Source organism: Acanthopagrus latus, chromosome 4 (genome assembly GCF_904848185.1).
Source record: "Acanthopagrus latus isolate v.2019 chromosome 4, fAcaLat1.1, whole genome shotgun sequence".
Lineage (NCBI taxonomy): Eukaryota > Metazoa > Chordata > Actinopteri > Spariformes > Sparidae > Acanthopagrus > Acanthopagrus latus.
Window position 1 is genome coordinate 12,357,320 of NC_051042.1, and position 20,380 is coordinate 12,377,699.

At 38.1% G+C, this 20,380-nt stretch overlaps 1 protein-coding gene across 11 annotated transcripts in view; it reads right to left on the reverse strand.

The window, feature by feature from the left end:
• The window catches only part of luzp2 (leucine zipper protein 2), a 231,080-nt gene that overhangs the window by 149,217 nt on the left and 61,483 nt on the right, over window positions 1-20,380 (reverse strand). The window contains exon 1 of one of the 11 annotated variants that reach the window (XM_037096020.1): window positions 5,637-5,884. The exons of the other annotated variants lie outside the window; for them this stretch is intronic. Coding sequence (XP_036951915.1) covers window positions 5,637-5,698 — 62 coding nt within the window. The 5' untranslated portion in view covers window positions 5,699-5,884. Of the gene's footprint in view, window positions 1-5,636; window positions 5,885-20,380 lie in introns of those variants that run through there. 11 annotated transcript variants of the gene reach the window in all.

The window sequence follows — 20,380 nt, forward strand, 5'->3', positions numbered from 1 at the left end:
TCACTTTCCCGATGTGTCAGACAATATTTGTGCACAACCATACAGCGTGTCTCATCTAGACACCTCAAAGTGCAAAGCAAAATACAATTCAGACTGAGTGCTCCTTCAATGAGACATCATGTGGAGTTTCTCTCCGCTGCTGTGCATCTCGATTGAATGTATTCATTGTCACTTGTAAGAAAGTATTGATCACATGTAAATGATGATCAGTGGAAGATGTTCAACTCAGCACACATGTGACACATTGAGATGAAGATGGCATCTTTGGTCTGTGATCAAATGAAACAGAGGCTGGCAACCTTTTTAGCGCCATTTCAACTTCACTATCCACAGAGAGAAAAAAGTTCATCATATTAGGAAATGTACAAATACTCAAGTGTCTCCTCACACATTCACATTTAAATTTTGAATGCACATTATTGTTCTGATAGTGTCAGAAAGTGTCAAAGTGGATAATCCTTATTAACCTGTTGATCAATTACAAATTTGAAGGCAGCAATGTGATTACAAAGTGATGATCAAAACTTGATGCATTTTGGGATTAATCTTACTGTGTATCAACTTGCTACTTTAAAACATATAACATTTGATATGTAATTAAAGTAAACAGATTCATTTATTTCCATAATCTTTGCTCACGCTCGGCCATTCTCACCAAAACTCAAAAAGTGGCATAGTTCAAAACATAAACAGATGGCACATGTTTTACATTCATTACATTGTCAACTATATGTCAAGTGTTTGCTTTTATGGTTGTAAAGGCTACATTGCAATAAAGACATGTAGTTTTCTGAACTTACCAGACCATATTTTTATTGCCCAGCATCTATAAGTGCTTTTTATAGATTTACAATCCAACTTGTACAGTGATATGACATAACCTTGTGGCTGAATGCTTTGTGCACCAGTCAAGCTGCCATCCAAGTCTGTACAGACCAAAATGTAGTGCTTGGTGAAATCAGAGGTATCAATAAAGTAAATAGACATGGGTGATTCCAGCTTTAAGTGAGAAACATGCTGACTTTAGATGCAGACTACTATTACAGAGGAGCACAGAGGACTGATGGAAAGCTGTGTTAAATGGTGCAACAATGAACACCTGAAGCGCAATTTCAGCAAAATGCTTTGTCCCAAACACATAACAAATTCACTCCAGGTGTTCCTCATGAGATATGGTGCTCAAGAGAACAGGACAGACAAGAGGTCACAGCGACCTTTGACCACCATCAGTTCATCCTTTAGACCAAGTGGACATTTGTGTTGACATTTCAAGAAATTCCCTCCAGCGGTTCCTGCAATATCGTGCCAGAAGAATGTGATGGATGGACAACAAAAAAACATATCTCCTCTGGCCACAGTTATGGGGATTTTAATTCAACGTACATTGAGCCCATCCCTACATTATGTTTCACCATCTCATTGATTCAGCTGTGAGGAACATACAGCTCAGTCGTACAAAATTGTTGCACTGAGACAGTCTTTCAAGAGAGAATCACAATAAATCTAAAATTGATTTTTTCCCCTATCCCTAATAGATATAAGGACATGCTGCTGTGATTACAAAAGATTATCATACAAGGGATAAAACCATGATCAACAATATCACGTAGCATTTTTAATAGTGGCTGCCTGCCTTCATCATTAATTGCTACACCTCATCAAAATCTTCCTTTTAATGTTGGAGTCTATGTAACATTAAAGAGATACTCGTTTTAATCTACAATATGCTCATATCCACAGGCAGATGTTAAGATATAAAGCAATGCGGCTGCATGTCTGCACTCTATGTATAATCCAGGGCTCTCTGTAGTCCTTCTAATTGCCGTCCAAAATACTCATAAATATTTGATGTTGTGGAGATCCCACCAGATATCACAGTTTCCAAGAAGAGTCTGCAGTACTAAGGTAAGAGACATCAAAGATAGTGTCAAGAAAATGTGTCAAATATGTTTCATGAAATGCTCTGAAAGGGAATATTTGAAAGTGTAAAAAGGTGGAGCTGTTTGATCTGTATAGAGAAGAAAAAACAAGCCAAATGCAGAGAAGCCGTCTTACTGTAGCTGCCTCCCCAACCCTGACCCAGGGGTGGACAGTCATATCTCATGGGACTAGTGTCAATGCAGCCTTGTGTTCTGCCTGAGTACCAATTGATTTCTCCAATGACACATAGCCCTGCACCACCATTATGTGGCCTGAGTAATCCACTCAATTCATTAAAATTGAACCTTAATTTTACTTTAGATCTCACATGAGCACCAAAATTACTTTTACAAATGTTACAGAGATAGTAAGAAATTAGATTTGATAATGTTCAAAACTGAGGATTTTTGTATTTGTGTTTTGATATTTATCTGTTTTTTTTGGTATTCATAATAACACGGATTGAGGCTGAGAAGAGCCTTTTAGACTTTAAGGCTATAAAACAGAATTAAGAGTAGACCAAAAGCTTATCAAACTGCTGCTATCATACATAAAAACTGAAATGCTTCCCATTTCATTAACTCTCATTCCTCAGGCGACTTTATCAGGTCACACAATGGAGGTTGCAGTTAACATATAAAATGGATTCCCTATCGCCACTGATGCGATGATAGTGAATCAAGCAAAGCGAGGCAGCGCAATACATAGACTAGACAGCTCAAGTCACAATTCATTTTCCTGCTGCAGGTACACCTTACAGTCAGTCTCTTCAATGTTACACTATAGCCACAAAAGAATGAGGTTGTCACATGTGATAAGCCTTGTGGGTCCATGACCTCCACAATAACAACAAAAATACTGGTGCTTGAGCCACAAATGAACTCGAGTATAACCTAGACTGAAAGCAAAATCTGCCTGTTCTATTCATGTTTCATTTGTTTCGATGACCAGAAAAGACAGAAAAGCTGAATATCTCGGAAATGTTTGGTTTGATGTGAAGTTCACCCAAAAAAGTTGAATTTTGTACTGTTCTAAATAAAATCTGACTATGTCAGCAACAGTAAAAGCAATTTCAAGAGCTTTATGTTAAATGCATCACTGCCAACCACTATTGCCTCAGCAGAAGCACTCCAGGGTGGCGGCAGATCAAAAGACGAAATAGCGCGATAATAAGCTGGTTAATTACCACGGCCTATTAAAAGGCATATCTAATTTTGTATGTTTGACAGGGATAATGACAGTAGACCACTGGAGGAGGAGTGGAACAATGATGGAGCGGACAGGTGCTATGGATCAAATGGTTTTCCTATTCATTTGTGACCTTCCATTGAGTCCATGCATGGATGACTGTTTAGTGAAGACAAATCTTTAGACACAGGAAAAAATAACATTTAGCTACCTTTATCGGAGTCTGTTTTCATTCAGATAAAAAAAATTAAATAAATAATAGCCATCTGAAGACTTAAACCTGGGTAGATTATCCACACAAAAACATACGCCACCAGTTATTTCGTTTTGGCAGAGAACCACTTTTCATTTTTGTCATTAAGAAAAATGAATTAAGTCATCTGTTTTAAACAGCACAACCAGAAATTAACATATAACCCCATATTCCTGATGGTGAGCTAAATATTCTAAGCACTTTTCAGTATCAGTGGGAAAGTTAATTGTTGATCTCCAAAACAATGCTTTGACAGAAACATATCTAAGGTCCAAGCTTTTTCCTTAAGTAAAACAATGATAACTGAGGAAACTCCCTCAACCAAAGAAAAGGCTTCGTGAAGATGTTTTCATCAAATCTAAAAAACAACACCTCTTTGACACTGTTTAAAACACATGACTTATTTCAAGACTGTTTTCCTGGGCATGTAGTTCACTTAGTTCACATGCTCAGCATCCAACTGAATAAAATCTTAATTGAGCAGAGTTTGTGCAACAGATGAAGTGATCTTAAAAGACCCTGTTTGTTACATGTCTTGTTTCACTAATTTGTATTCAGAGCGAGTTCACTATTTAAATCCACTCAAATGGTTGCTTTTTTTTTTTTCTTTTTTTTTCAATTACAGCTATTTAAGATGAGCTCATAGCTCGTTCTTTCACTTCTGCCTGCACTGCAGATCTATCCAGATCCACCGCATGTTTATCATTATTTTCAAAATGAAATTGGGGTTCAGTGGGTCACAGTTGAGGTATCACCTTTGCGTGGAAAATCCTCTGCCTTTAACAAAATGCAGCCTTCTGCTTTTTTATGTCGACTTTAGAAACAAACTTATAAAACCCAGATTGTATCTATGTGTTCAGATGATTACTTTTCATGACATGCCCCCTCAAGAGGTAGCATACAATCTGTGCTTCTGCCAAAATGCTAAACATAATGCCTCCTTTTCTGATTAACACTCGAAAGATCACTACTTAATAGTAAAAACCTTGAGACACACACTGCATTGTTATACACAAATGCATTATTGGAATCATAGCTTGGAAAAGAGCTTAACAATTGTATCTGTATTCGCTATTAGAAAAACAAGTTAATAAAGCTGTGTGCTTTCAAAGCTGCTGCCTGAAGGTTATTTATGTATTTGCCTTATGTGAGCATTAAAATTGTAGGAGTGTTAAAGGCTATGTGAGTGCTTAATTTGCTGACTAATAAATGCTGGAGGTTAATACATCAATACAGCCCCTAGTTATATGACTCATACATCATCAGTGTACCTCTGGTATTGACAAATTTGTTGAACTGAGGCTACAACCTTGACTTGATTCTCTACAAGTCTCTATCGACTGTAACTCCTAAGGCAAAATAAATAATTCTTAAAAACATTCAGGTATGTGTCTAATTAGTTGCTATCAACAACAAAACAATGAGCAACTGCATTCAACTAATTCACCAACAACAAGAGACCACAGCTCTCAAAACGTTTGGGCAATGAGGAGAAAAAGGAGAGGCAAGTTTTATAATGCATGCCTCCCTGCGTGTGATGTCTCCGTGGTATAGTCAAAGCCCTGAATTTCCCCTCACGGCTCTCATTAAGGCAGTGGTGTCAGGCACTGGCAAGGAAGAAGGACGATTTTATCAATGATTTAATTAATCATCAAACTGCCTCTCCACACATCCCTCTCTTATTCATTCTTCTTACCCATCACTCTTCTTTCCGCTTCTTCCAAAGCCTTATATTGCGCACACACACACACACACACACACACACACACACACACACACACACACACACACGGACATATGTATAGAAGCACACACACCTGCTCTTTTTCAAGACACTGCAACACAAGTAGCCTTGTCCTTTCTCTCAGTTCCCCTGACTTTAACTTGCTCCCTCCCCGACCAACGGGCAGCAAAAGTCCCGAAAAAGCAATGTCACCACTATTCAGGAGGCAATGCATTCAGTGAATTAGCACCACAAAAGGACAACTGTCTCTCAGCCTGCCCAGAACTGAGAAAAGATAATAGGCTAGTTCAACAGATAAGCTCTTCCTTCCTCCTTTTAAGTCTTTCAGTCTCCAACATGCTTAGCACACAGAGACCTCTGCTAGGACAAATAAAGGCTTCTGTATTAGACAGAACTGAATAGACCTTCAAATTAGTAATCTAAGATTGCCTATAGTATCCTTTGAACCTATCCCCCCCTTTTTGTTCAGAATCTCTCGCAGGGTAAAACTGACCAAAAAAAAGAAAAACCCTCTCTTTTTTTGTCTCTTACCTGGTGTTGAGACTCAGAGCTGGACAGAGAAGCAGTAAGCAAATAGCTTGGATGAATTTCATAGCTGTCTCACACTCCCGTTCCTTCTCCCCGTCTTAGATGCTTTTTGCCTTTCCCCCGCGTCTCTCTCCCCGCTCTCTAGCTCTCCCACTGGCTGCCTGGGTTTTTTAGCGCACTCTCATACACACACACACACACACACACCCAGACACACAAGCAGCGAGGCAGACAGATGCAACACAGTGGCTCGGCGAGAGGGAGGATCTCTGGCTTTAAATAACACAGGGACACGGACCGACTTGCTAATGGAAAGGAGCGGGTGGGGCTGAAATCAAGAGAGGGAGATGTGGGAGTGATATGATGTCAGCGCCCGCACAGCTCCAGCTATTGGAGAGAGGCATTCTTGCCATTGTTTGGTGCCGGTCGGTCCTCCAACGATACATCTCTCCATTCATTTCATTGTGACTCTTTACTACCTGCAGCCTGATAGGTGGGAATACAACAAAACATTCAGCGTGGTCAGTCTGCAGGAAAACACTCAGTTCAGTCGCAGTAAGTCAAGGTTCAGTAAAGGCAAGACATGAATAGATTTAAAGTGGATGAATGAAGCTCTGTACTTTGTACTAAAACAAAAAGCAAGGGTTAGGTGGTTGAATGTGAATAAATACTGACAATCAAGAAAAAGAATGTTCTGAAATAAAAAGACCGCAATGACAAATACTATTTACATTTTGCTCTCTTTGCTATATTTTTTCTTAATAAGGCTTAAATTATTTCCCCATGCTTTATGGATAAATGTTGTGTCCTGCTGAGTAAGGATAAAATGAAAGCAAAAACTAATCAAATAAAACACAACTACAGAAAGCACTCAGTAGAGCCCATGACTCTGGCACGCCCCAACAGTCCCTTTTTTCCAATCAAACCTAAACCAATATCAAATAAAACAGGTTTAAATCAGCAAGATCCAACTAACCAACCAACCAACAACAAATCAATCAACCTACCAACCGACCAAAGAATCAACCACAAACCAACAAACGAAACAATCAACAAACCAACCAAACTGTCAACCATCAAACAAACCAACATGGATGAAAACCTAACCAAGTCAAAACATTTATAACATGCTAGCTATTAAACTTCATACAGAGTCATCACGGGTGATTAAAAAAAAAAAAAAAAAATTACATCTGGTTCTAGCTTCTAAATTATGAATATTTTCTGCTTTCTTTACTCCTCTAAGACAGTGAAATGAGTATATTTTGTGTTTTGGACAAAATGATGTCATCATCTGGGGCTTTTGGAAACAAGGATCCACATCTTGCTCAATTTCAGGACATTTTATAGACCAAACAATTAAAAATAGTGGACAAAAATTACAGACAGATTGATCAACAATAAAAATAATCATTAGTTCCAATCTTAATATTGTGATAGAGTAAAATCTCAAACTATTTCAACTATTCATAGATATATAACTATACAGATTGGAAGTGTTGACTTTGTTGAATTCAGTGAATTAAATATCTTACAATTTAAGGACCTTCATAACACCGATATATTGGGAACATTGCCCCAGTGGTCATAATAACACTGCCAGGGTACATAAGGTATGGCAAAATGTCTTATGGTCAGCAAATGTATGCCATCTCACAGTATCTGTAATATCAGATATTTGCTCACACATCATATTTGTTCTTATGGAGAGAAATTCAGTGTTTTAAGGTAAGGTATACAGCTCATTCTTTAGATCAAAAACACCCAGACAACTATCGAAAAATAGAAATGTGTAGTAATAAAATCATCTCACCCCCAGCCTCACTTGCCCTGCAAATCACTTTGAAATTCAAGGTTAACCTAATGAAAGTGAGAACAGCTCAAGAACAAAATGTTGAGAACTGAGAGGATGTTCCAAGTGAGACTCCAAGCCATGTAATACAGGTAGAATATTAAGCAGTCCATACAAAAAGGTGGAGGTCACACACCATAGGCATGATAAATGATTTCCATTATAAGTTTAATGGAGTTTAGAGACTATTGTCCCCAAGTTGTAGCCCATTCTCCATACTGAAAGATTTTCACCCATTTATGTGGTGTAATTAGAGGTTCATGCATGGAAACCCATGGTGACCAGCTGTAATGAGCCTGCTAGACCGCAGCGTGCCTTGGTTAGCGGGGCGAGCGTCCTCTGTGGACCTAAATAATCCATCTCAATCACGTGTCACATCAGCCAGAAACTTGTATTCCCAGTGCTCAGAGCCAACCTGTTGAGCATCTTATCATAATGAAGAATAATTCTCATATTATGAGTCGGAATTGTTGATATTATGCGAGATTACATCTGGGTGAATACCCACAGCTGAGCCTAAATGTCACATTAATTGATTTGTATATTATGTTCACAAATGCTTCATTTGAATTTTCATCAAGTCTAAATGGGAGGTTCTGATTTAGTCGGAGCTAAGTACTATTTAATGATTTTTATGAACTCTGCATGGTTGAAAACACGTTTGTATGAATGGATACACAGTCAGCCCGAGTCACAATGACATTACAAAGCGTTTCATTTTATGATTTTAGTTCATACAGGTTAAATATTTAAGATTACTATTTAAGAAATATTTCTTTTGAACACTGATATAGCAGCAACAGCTTATTGCTATGTAAAGTGGAGTAATGGCATCCTGAGCAGAGTGTTGAGTGTGTGTTGAGTTGTTTTGGTAGCAGGGCCGATTGCATGAATTAGTGCATGTGAGTCCCCAACACAATTGCCAGAATATATGTTAGCCAAGTATGTTTCTGAAAACCACAGATACATTACAACTGAGAGTTTCATTATGTTTTAATTTCTCTCTTGTCATAATGCTATGCTTATTATCTGCTGAGGTTCACACACAAAAATCACTTGGTAATGGTTAGGGAAACATTATGTTTTGGCTTAAAATACCTGTTTTGCTCGCCCCAAAAACAACTAGGCATGCAAAATATCCATTGGTGTGCCCTGAACTGCAGTCAGTTGTTTGGCAGCCTTGTTACCTTGTAGATGTTAAATGCTAATATCATATCCTGGCGACTGGGCTGGAGTTCCTCTCTGGTTTTTCTTGTATCTATTTTCAACATGACTGCCTGATAAAACAGTTTTTTTTCTTTTTCCTGTTTCATATTACAGCAAAATACACTGCAATTAGTTTCTATAACAGCAACAAATAAGAAATAGGCAGTGGAGTACCCAAATCATTCATTTTGATCAGCACTGCCTACTTTTACAGTTTAATCTATGTTTTGTGAGCAGTGTCAGTTCAGATCATGCTGTCTTATTGTTTCCAATTCAATGAATAAACAAAGTGCACATTTGTTATGTTCTGAGATGCTGTTCTGCAGTGTGATATCTACTGGCAGTGAATGCCATATGTAGGATCTTCAAAGCAGTTATGCAAACAGAAAATAATCCATTGGTCTCTGCCAGTTGAGCGTTGGACATACTAATTACTTTACATTTCTAAAACACACAAAATCACTACAGTAAATTGCTTTCCCATAATCTGAACCACTTACAGTTGCAGTATTCCAGCTGAGTATGTTGCATTAATTAAAAAAAAATGTGAAAAGGCTGCTGTGGAGCTACGTGAGTCAGTGCATATTTCTCTTACAGCACTTCCTCCAATCATCCCTTATGCCTGAAAGCAGTCATAAACATCCACGGAGTGATGCAACAAAAAAAACTTATGCTGGTAATTTTCAACATTTTGGTCATGAAGTAAAAGTATTAAGTTCTCAGCTTTTTATTCCCACTGTGGTCACTGCAGAGGAAATGATGAATGTTGGACTGAAGCAGCACAATCAGGCAGGAAGGAGATGTGATAGAACAGTATACTGAAGGCTCGGTTTGCCTCAGTCAGGAATGAAAGATGTGACAGTTGCTAAGTTGCTGATTCACTGTGTTTGGGATTATCTGAGTATTAAACCGTTGATTGCTAGATATTTGTTTGTCCAAAGTATTGCAGCATCTGTGCCTGAGCTGCTGTGCTTTTATCTTCTTCAGATCACTTTGAGTTTAGACTTTCTGCATAGTGAGGACATCCTGACTGTTATTTGCATATTCTAAAGGGGTGTTTATGTGATAAGATTTGTAGGTATGGCATTAGCTTGATGGTTTAAACTAGGTCAAGGCAGGCATGTAATTAGAACTCTGAACTGCCTTGCCTGGATTGTCAGTTCAGATTGGGTTGGATGGTATAGAATGCATTATGTCATTAAGGGTTCTCACAACAACAGTAAGTATCACTGTGTGTGTGTTTACAGGGTTTTATGAGTTTTTAAAAGTAAGGAAAAGACAGTGTCTGACTCCCAGCTGTCAAGATATAGTAGTCACGGCCAAAGAGTCTTTGAGCCTTTGAAGTATACTTTTTAGCTGAATCCAGCACAAAGGACCATGAGTCTAGATGTTTTTCTTTTCTTGTAAGACCCTTTATTTATCCATCAAAGGGTTTTGCAGAATAATGTACAGTAGATTCTCCTATTTAGCAACATCCTGTCTTGTGTTTGAACATTAATATTCAGCATATAAAAGCTGAAGTATGAATTATAAATACAACTATTAACTATTATATACTATATTACTTTTTTGTTTTTTTTTTTTGTTTTTTTTCCCCCACCAAGAAGCTGCACTGGGCAAACAAGGTTAAGTGCCGTGCTGAGGAGTACTTGCGATGTAGCTCACAATTCCCCAGTCCAGAAATATTCCCATTTGCCCTGGTCACAAGCACCCGCCTTACAGTAAGAATACAACAGTCCCAACAGGCAACATTTACACGTATCTGCAATAACATACCCAAGGACAGCAATTATTGACTGACAGTTGCTAGAGTAAATCAAGATATCCTGACTCTCAGCTAGCTAAAATAATGGCCTGTCAGCAGCCTTGCTGCTTTTACTGACGACTGTTTGCTTTCTGCAAAGATGCTCCTCGTTCTTCTTGTGCTTTTCCTCGGCATGAATATTTAGCTCAGGAAGATAAGTTAGCAAGTACTGCAATCTCCATAGTCTATTATGTATGTTTACAGAGGGTTTGCACTAGAAGAGGGGGAAAAAAATCCAGCATTCCCTTGCATAAATTTCCATTCTCAAAATCTACAGTGCCATTCAACATTTTGTGTGGAAAAGGAAAGAGAAAACAAAAAAAAGAAAAGAAGTCTGGCAGCAAAGCAGAAGCTTAAGGCAGTTCCCTGTCAGTTGGTTATTTCTCTCAGTGCAGGAGTATGGAGATGTGCCTTCACAGAACCAGTGCTGAAATAAGCTCTGTACACCATGTCAGGACTGTTTAGTTTGTCATCATATGTTTAGAGTATATGAATGCAGAAACTGGATAACAACCTCTAAAGTCACCGAACACAAAGCTCCGACAGAACTATTGTGGGTCAGTAGTTGCATGTTGATAAACAAGAGGTAGAAGTACAGTGTTGAAACATCTGTTCAGATGTAACCAATACACTTCACATTGAGGCACAGAACAAAAATAGCATTCGTAAAACACATATCCCTCTACCAGGAGAAGTATACATAGAGAGTGGAAAGATAGCTAACAGATCAAGATGTGCAACAAAGGTTAGAAGACCAATTTTGATTAACTAATTTATTTTTGGCCATTCAAGGCAGAAATAAATTCCACCAACTTATGACAACAAGTTTATATCTCACTAGGTGGTCATCTTTCTCCATCAGCTAAATGTCTGCATACACATCTGTCAGTGTTTTTATTTCCAGCCCAGTCGTCGGGATAAAATCTTGGCAGTTAACATTTCTGCAAACCACTGATTCAGATTTATGCGTCAAAGGCTTGGACCACAGTGACATTTCTATAAAATATGTCATTTCATGTTCACATTGCATGTTTACGATCTTACTGTCATATCAGGGGTTGATGGGATGGTGGTGAAGTTATGGTCAGGAAGGCTGGTAAGCCAATGACCACATTTCAGCATTACAACATTTGTGAATGTGTGTATTGAGTTTTACCACTGGATTGTTTTAAGAGGAGCTTGGGACAATTTGCTTCGTGTGCTTAAAGCTAACCAGATTACAACCACAGTGCTGTCACAGTAAAAGATAAAAAAATTGAACTTAAAGAAAAATAAAATGAAATAAAAAAAAAAATAAATAAAAAAAAAATGTCTGTGCCAACAATTACGTGATTTTCAGAATTGTATATTATCAACATTTATTCTGAGAATTGAGTTGTTTATTCTGTACTGTTGCTAGAGGTGCCAATGTCTGAAATGTTTAAATTCCTCTATAAAAGAGCTTTGATTAATGAAGCTTGAAGTGTCCTCTGGTACTTAATTTAAGAAAAAAAAATACATTCTTAGATATGACACAGAACAGATTATGAATAATGGTGTGAATATATAAAATTGCATTACAATTACAAAGACCAAATTCCAAATAATAATTTTGCATTTGCTGAAAATTCAGTCTCAGACTCCAACCTTATGTCTAACAGGCCATCTCAGTAAGTCAGAGAAAAAAAAAAAAACAGCATCTACTTACAAACCTGAATGTAACAACCACAACAATTTAATTATGTCAACATCCATTTTAGCCTTTTGTAAAGCAGGGTCCCACTTCATTTCAGTGAGCTGCTGCTGAATCAGGTGAAAGAGGTGATAGAGACAAAGTGAGAAATAAATCAGGTACTTTATACTTGAAGACTTCAGACTTTCCTCTACAAAAGGCAGTGTACTGGCCTGTGGATGCCCTGACACAAACTCTCTTGCATCAGCCTACTCAAAACATGTTGAAAGAATTGCTTTAGCCCAAAAAGGATACTAAGGGTGATTTCAAAGAAAAATTGTGAAAACTGCTGTTCAAGCATCTACAATATTTCCAGCTGATGTAAAAGTGCAGCCATTAAAATATATCTTAGCTTTGAATATACAATTGTAAGGTTCACACCGCTTCAGTTTAGTGTTGGATTAACATTTTATTCAGCCTACCGTACATAATTAATATACTGTACTTCATAAGCCTTTTGACAGTGAGGCAACGATCCCATCATATCATTGCTAGTGAGTGCAGGGTAGCCAAGCATAGCCATCAGACCAAGAGGCTACAATGATAGAACAACCAAGGTCTGTGGCAGCACACCCACAATCATAGGCAAGATGCCAGGACACCCACATTTAAAGCCTGGCAACAGGCAGGACACCCACATAAAACTGTAGTGAGATGCCAGGACACCCACTTTTAGCAATGAAACAGCAGCAGGACATCTATGTTTAGTGGCAGAGAAGCTATGGATTTACATGACTGTAATAACAAAGTACAAGACGTTTTCAAGACCCAACACAATTCAAACTAGGAAGGAAAACTGAGTCATTGTAGTCCAGCTTTGTTCACTCCAGTGCATTGCAATGTTCCAGCAAGACCCCTGGAGCTGGGTCTTGGCCTTAAACCATAGTCATGCTGCCACTGGAGGGGAGCATTTGTGCGGGATTGTGCCTCAGCTTTATTGTGATTCTGTGGGGTTGTTAGTCACTGAGCTACTTAGCCTGCATCCTCTGAGTGAAGGCAAAAAAATGGCTAAACAGATTATTCTATAAATTATTCACTCATGTGATTCTTATAAAAAGACTATTATTAATTAAGTTAATTATGTATAATTTAGTGCTGATTATACTTTACATTTAAGAGCTTCAGTTGATCATCTTACTAAGAGCAACTCACAGCAGAATAAGCACACAGTCCTACATCAGCAACATTTCATGCATCTCATTTTTTCCAGTGTGTGGTGTGGTGGGACTGAAACTTAATAACAGATTTAAACATTATTTCAGTGATTACAGGGAGGACTGTTTTGACCCACAAGGGCTAAGGACACAGAATACAGGCAGAATGTTTAACCTGAATATGGAAATGTTTTCACGAGTGTAGGAGGAATAAATAAGAGAGTTGGATGGGTTGTATAGATTTAAACTGTATCTACAGTGCACGTGTTTCGATGCAATTATTGCAACAACGTGCAACAGGGTCACGTCTTTTGTGAGACAAGCAATACGTGTTTGCATAGAACACTCACAGGTCAGTAACACATCTGAGCAATGCCAAGACCAGCAAGACTTCACATCTACAGAGGTGAATGCTTAACAGCAATTATGTGGCTACATGTTCAGCTGAGGAATCAAAACAAGCAGTTTTCCAATACTCACTTGCCCAGGTCTTATGACTTGTGGCCTTGAAATGAACAGAACAGAGCAAAACAGAAATTATTCCTACGAGTTACTGTATATGCCAAAGCTCCAGGCAATTAATCTATCCATTTGGTGATCTATATATACAGATTTCTAGTTTTATAACATCAGCAAGAGGTCACCCCAAGGGTTTGTGTCCAAAGTGTGACTGCTGTATCTTCGATTGATCTTATACCATTTCTGGGATCATTTTACACTCTCTCAAAAGACTGGACTTTGGCCTTTATAGGATGACCCCACAGGCCAAATACTGGGCTATATAGGTGCATTACTGTTATTAAGACCATTGCTCTGCAATGCTTGTAATGTCAGTTCTGCCATAAAAAACAAATTGCTCAGAGCCTATTTAAATGTGACAGGAAAGTCAGGGCAGTTGTATTATAGGTAAAATATGTTGGCACAAGGTTTATGACACCTGTATAGTATCATGCATTCTATGCGACAGCTTACTTTAAAAACTTGTTAGAATAGGATTGCATCCATGAAAATACGGCATCTGTTTTATTCAATCCTTGTATATCCTGTGGATACTTCCTTTTTGGTTTGCATATTATACCATTATTTTGCGGTTTCAATTTCAAAATGTATAAAAACAGACAGACGCCAAGATTCTCATCTGTCACGCCATGAAATACAAACTGGAATAGTTACATGGACGGAGAATTGCAAGAGATTGAATATGTGAATGCATATAATATTGATTTGAGGACCTACTTTGCCCTGAAATGAGGTGTCCCATTTGGTAGAGAATGAGCCCAAAAGAGAAAATAAAACCCCTCAACTTCTCTTTCTACCCAGGCAATTGTGATGGCAGCTTTCACACTGCTGTGCCATCACATGGGTGGGTGTCCTTACTACATTACTCTAGAGGGGAGAGCACAATGAAGTACCACAAGAATACAAACTGAATTGGCTGAGGTGAAAGGATTAACAATGCTCATAATTCAGAGGCTGTCTGCTTTTTAAAACTCACTGGTGGATTTTTACTTCCATCTTCAGGCGATTCTTCAAACTGCAAGTAATGTTTGGACTGAACACAGCAACAAACCTAGACATAATATTTGACTGCAGTAGGAAAAAACTGTACAACCTGAGTGGAAAAAATACATTTGAATGGTCCCCCCTCCCCCACAGGTCATTACAGTGTGCATGTTCTTAATATTGTTGTTTTTATTCTCAAACCGCTGAACCATCTCAATTAGGTAGTGAGGCATCTTTAAGACCTTGCATAGTTGCCTGTTACACAGCTGCTGCATGACCTGGATAAACAAAATGCTGCAGAGTAAGCAGTATTAACAGTATACTGCTGATGTTGGGTCAGGTGCACGGGGCTCTGTAGTATAAAGGTAAATTGTCTGAATAAAAAATGTTTAGAACGAATAGTGGTATTGTCTAAGTTTAATCTTTGCTCCACCTGTGTTATTCAAAAATGATACTATATTGTTATAATATTATCAGTCCACTGGATAAGTGAAGCAATAAACTCAGTTAAAAAGAAAAAGAAAATTCCTCTGTCAGTGAGATTAAAATAAATTTAATTGACTTCCAAGTGGAGTAGAGATTTTTCATTTTCTCTGATCCCAGCAAAGTACATGAACAAACATTCATGGTACTAACAGACTGTTTTGGCTACATCCCATGACAGACTGAGTCAACATGACGCTGCACAACAATAGTCACTTCCAGGCTGACAATGGCAGTTGAATTGCATTGTGGAGTTATGTGAGGCCAGCAAAGTTATTGTTAATTTATTTTTTGCAAGATTATTTTTCAGGGATGTATCCTTTATCAAACAGGAGAGAGAAAGTGATAGACATGCAGTAAAAGGGTGCCTGCTCTACCAGGTGACCTATCAAGGAGTCCCAAAAACTCAGTTAATTTCTGTGGTCTTTTGCGGCATCAACTACAATATTCAAAGACTGTATAGCAAAACATGATGGGTCTGACCTATCTGAAATTCCTGTCAGGCTTATTTTATGCAAGTGTCCTTGACAAACAAAATCTACCCAACGGCAACATCTCACTGATAATTTCAGTAACTGTTTGTGTTAGGTAAACTGTATAATTGTTTTAATCTGTGACCCAACTACACAACGTTAGTGAAACCTATGATATTTTTGAGATGATAAAGCATCAAACATGGATGTCCTATAAATGGAGAATGAATGAGATATATACACTTCAGATTTAAACTATAGAAATATAATGTATGTGTATAAAAATCATAGGATAATACGGTATGTGAGGCAGGGGTTTTCTGTCAAAAGGTTATTTGAAACAAACACTGTGATTGGTGATGTAGCACCGGATACACTGGCACCACAACAGCCCCACAGCATCATGCTTTTGGGGTTAAAGGCCTCACCTTCTTGTCTATGAACATAATTCTGGACATTGTGGTCAAACAACTAATGTTTTGTTTCATCTGACCACATAGTTTTCTTCCAGAAGGTTTTTCTTTGCCCATGTGATCGGCAGCAAAATTCAGTTGAGCTATGAGATGCCAAACTTAAAGTGAAACTCTCGCCAAAATGCAACCAAGGCTTTATTTGTGATTGAATATGATTCAAACCTTCATGTAAAAGCGCTGCCGCCATGGCTGACCAAAAGTGTTGATCGTCGGATGTGACCGAACAGAAAGGAGAGTAAGGGTGGACCGCTCCTCAAGCCTTACTGTTACATGAAAGTTTCAATTTCTTAGTGTTTTAAAAATAGCAATTTTGACACCAGAGCGCCAGTGCCCCCACGCACTCCACTGAAAATTAGCTTGCCCGAAAACGAAACTAAGGTAAATCCTAAAAGTGCCTCTTTTGTCATACATATGCTTTTACACAAAGTTTTGACTCATATTCAATCACAAATAAAGCCTAGGTGGCTTTTTGGTGAGAGTTTCACTTCAAAGAATGTTTTTTTGTCACAAAGTAGAATGTGTTCCACTCATTCCATTACAGAAAAGTGCATTGTAGAAATCACTGAAACTCAAGACTGCCATAATATAAATGTGCTTTGCAAGCATATGTTAACTTCTGATCACCGCTGTACCTAGAATGCACTGATCCTAACTTTCAAAATGCCTAAACTTTGTGTTGTTTATCATCATCCAAGCCTTTGTTTGCCATTGTGAGGAGCATCATGGGATCACTAACCCTTTGTCAAACTTTGTGGCTACTATTTAGCTCAGTTTGTCTTGTTTCTTTCCATTACTGAAATTTGTACCACTGCAGCAGAACACGTATATGTACGTGTAGTCGACATAATTAACTTTCTTACTCTATCTTACCCATTCTGCCTTTCACCTCCACTCTCCAACTGAATTTCATGAATCATCGAAAACAACTTTTTGTTGAATTATTTGTCAGTAAAAATCCCTGTGTAATGTTTCACCAAGTAAGAACAGAATAGAGCAGATAGCATCTAATGAGATGCAAAATAATGCTGTAGTATACCACTTATTACACTCCATGCAACACTGAAAGCTCTTAAAGGAGGTGCAGCCAAACAAGTGCTTCCCTATACGGACAGTGGCCGCTAGTCTTATCTGTAAATGTATTTTTAAACACATCATCGGCAGCAATATCTCTGAGCCTGCAGTTACAGTAAAGAAACACCGACAAGGGAACTTGTTTGGATTACACTTGAACAATCAGATTAGATATCCAGCCATACACAGTGAAAAGAGGAGCTGTGGGAAAAGGAGAGGGAGAGGTCAAGGACTGTAACTGTCTTGACTACAGGAGGTACAGGCAACACACAGGGATGTACATTCACATAAATAACTCCGGATGAAGCTCAGACTGCAACAGAAACACAAGCTTCAAGTCTGCCAGCCACAACACAAGCCAGGAGGACATAAACACACAGGTTTATCTGTGCATCTCTGAGGGAGCCGCACCGCTTGACAAAATGATAAAGACTGACAAAGTGTAGACGCGCCACTCGGAGAGAAGATAACGACTAAGCTGATGGGAGCCAGCAGTTATAGCCAACACAACTGACTTAAAATGCTGCAGTGACTTGTAATTGTTTTTGTCAGATTCTGTTGTTGAAGGCAGCACGGGGGGAAAGCTGAATTTGTCTGCTGGGAGCTTTTCTTGAAAACAAACTGAGAGGAATAATATGTCACTGGGACCAACAGAATAAATGAATCCATGACCTAAAATATGTTTGTGTATAGTCTAAATATCATTTTCTGTGGTTATGGGTGCTAAATGACTTGTAGACACTAATAGCAGAGGGGGGCTCAGGCTAGCAGACTCCTGAATTAATTTTCTGCACCCCACCTGAAATAATTAGGTTTTTTTTTTTATTATTATTATTTTCACGCCCATTTATATAATTGTTTTCTGTGTAAGTAGCATAAAGAGACTATAAGTATAATTTGTTGTCTAGTCCTGGTTGTTAAATGATAATTAAACTGAATTCTTAATATTGAATGTTAATGTATGAATGTTAATCATTTAAACTTCCCACAACACAAAATACATATATTGAATGATGTGCAGAGTTGTTTAAGAGTGTAAAGTATGCGGTATTCTCTCTTTGTCCAAAGGAGAAACATTGCCAAAGGACTGTGCTAAAGTACATTGTACAATTTAAATTTTATGCAGCTTCTGTTCAGTTCCATCCATTATCTCTATCTGATTATGTAGGTACTAGTTACTTTGCAGATTAATGTATTACATCCAGAATATATGATAAGACCATAAAATTTGATGAACAAATATAATAAGTAGCCAGACTCAGTGCCACCTGGACAAGTGACAACATTAAAATGCTTCTTGCAGGTTAATACATCAATATCACTGCGATAAACTGATTCAGTATGATGGGAACTTTTGATAATTTAAGCAGCTTTTGTTGTTTAAAAAACGTTTTTATCTAATAAAATGTTGAATAGATTATCAATCAACTGGTCAGTAAGTGTTGCCCCTGTGGCAGACAGGTTACTTCTAGGGTGTCACCCACCTCTGTGCAAGGTGGGATAGGCTTAAGCCCCTTTTGACCCTGCATAGGATGAGTGTGGATGGATAGATGGATGATCTGTAATTGGGTAATTTTCACAGAGTGGTAACTAAACTATAACTCTTTGCTTGAGCACCTGAAGCAAAAACAGTAACACATTTCAAATGATTTCTTAAAACTCTTTTGACTATTTTTGATTTTGGCATTATTTTTCTACTCAAAAACTATTTACCTCGCCTTGCTTGATGTCATTATTTTCAGCACAACCTCACATGTGACTGGACAGTTATTTTATTCATTTTGACATAATGTATTAACATAATGGACCTAAAATCAAAAAAAACATAGAATCTGGTAGGAAAAAGTTAGATTTTTTACTGTGAAAACCCCAAATATGTTAAACAAACCATTTTTGTTACTTATAATGCAAATATAAATTGTTGTTTGCCAAATTTGTGCATAAGTGTTTGAAATTTACAAAGTTGTATGTAACTATTTACATTTAAATGCAGGCATTGTCTCAGGCTCAGGGCTCCCTAAGCTCTCTCAGCTGAATGAAGAGCTACACTGCCTGCTCCACATTCAGTAGTCTCCTCTTTGTTTCGACCCAAAAAATGACTCCATTACACACTAAACACACTAAACCAAACACTATATAACACACTAACTATACACTCTAAACATGCTAAATGTCACAAATCTCTCAACTCTCAAAACTCACTATCTCCATTGCTGTCTCTATCACTGTCACTGTTGCTGTCACTCTTTCGCCGCTGTCCCTCCCACAACTTCCCCCTGTCCCTCAGCAACCAAATCACATGGTTTACCATGTCATATATTTTAACTGCTTTTCATTTCAATTTCATTTTGATTAACTGTGAAACTCTAAATGTATTCACAGTATATGTAATAAACACTCATTGTAATGCAGTCTACAAGGGATAGTGATAATAGTGATTCTTTCAACTCGAGATCAAGAAAACAAATAATGAAAGAGCTGACAGAGTTTAGTCAAAATAACAAGAAGGGACAAATAAATTGGTGGGCTGCGGTCATTTGTTTTCAGGATGCATGACTTCATTCATTTCACGTTAAGCTGGATGAATGGGATTAGTAATAGAAAGAACTGTATGTTAGAGCAGCACAATTTAAGCATTATCATTCAATTCAACCCCGCTGTAATGGACAAAATCTCCTCACACATACTCCAAACATGAACAAAACACCCATGAACCATGGCACAACCGGCTATCGTCATTCACTGGTGGAACTAAGTATAAATAAACAAGAATCCTGATTATTTTTGTATGGAAAATCTTTTAGAGCTGAGCATACTCGTAACATAGAAAACTACAGTAGTTTCTCACTCTGTTCAACTAGGTGTCATGCCAGAGGGAAGAATCTCAAATTCCTTATTAAGGAGATGTGAAAGACTCAAGCACAGCTCCAGCTGCCCTGGCAGCCTGCTGCTGTGAGGCTGTGACAGCTCCAAGTAAATGTGGGCATGGGCCTCCAGGGTCCCACATAACTGAACTG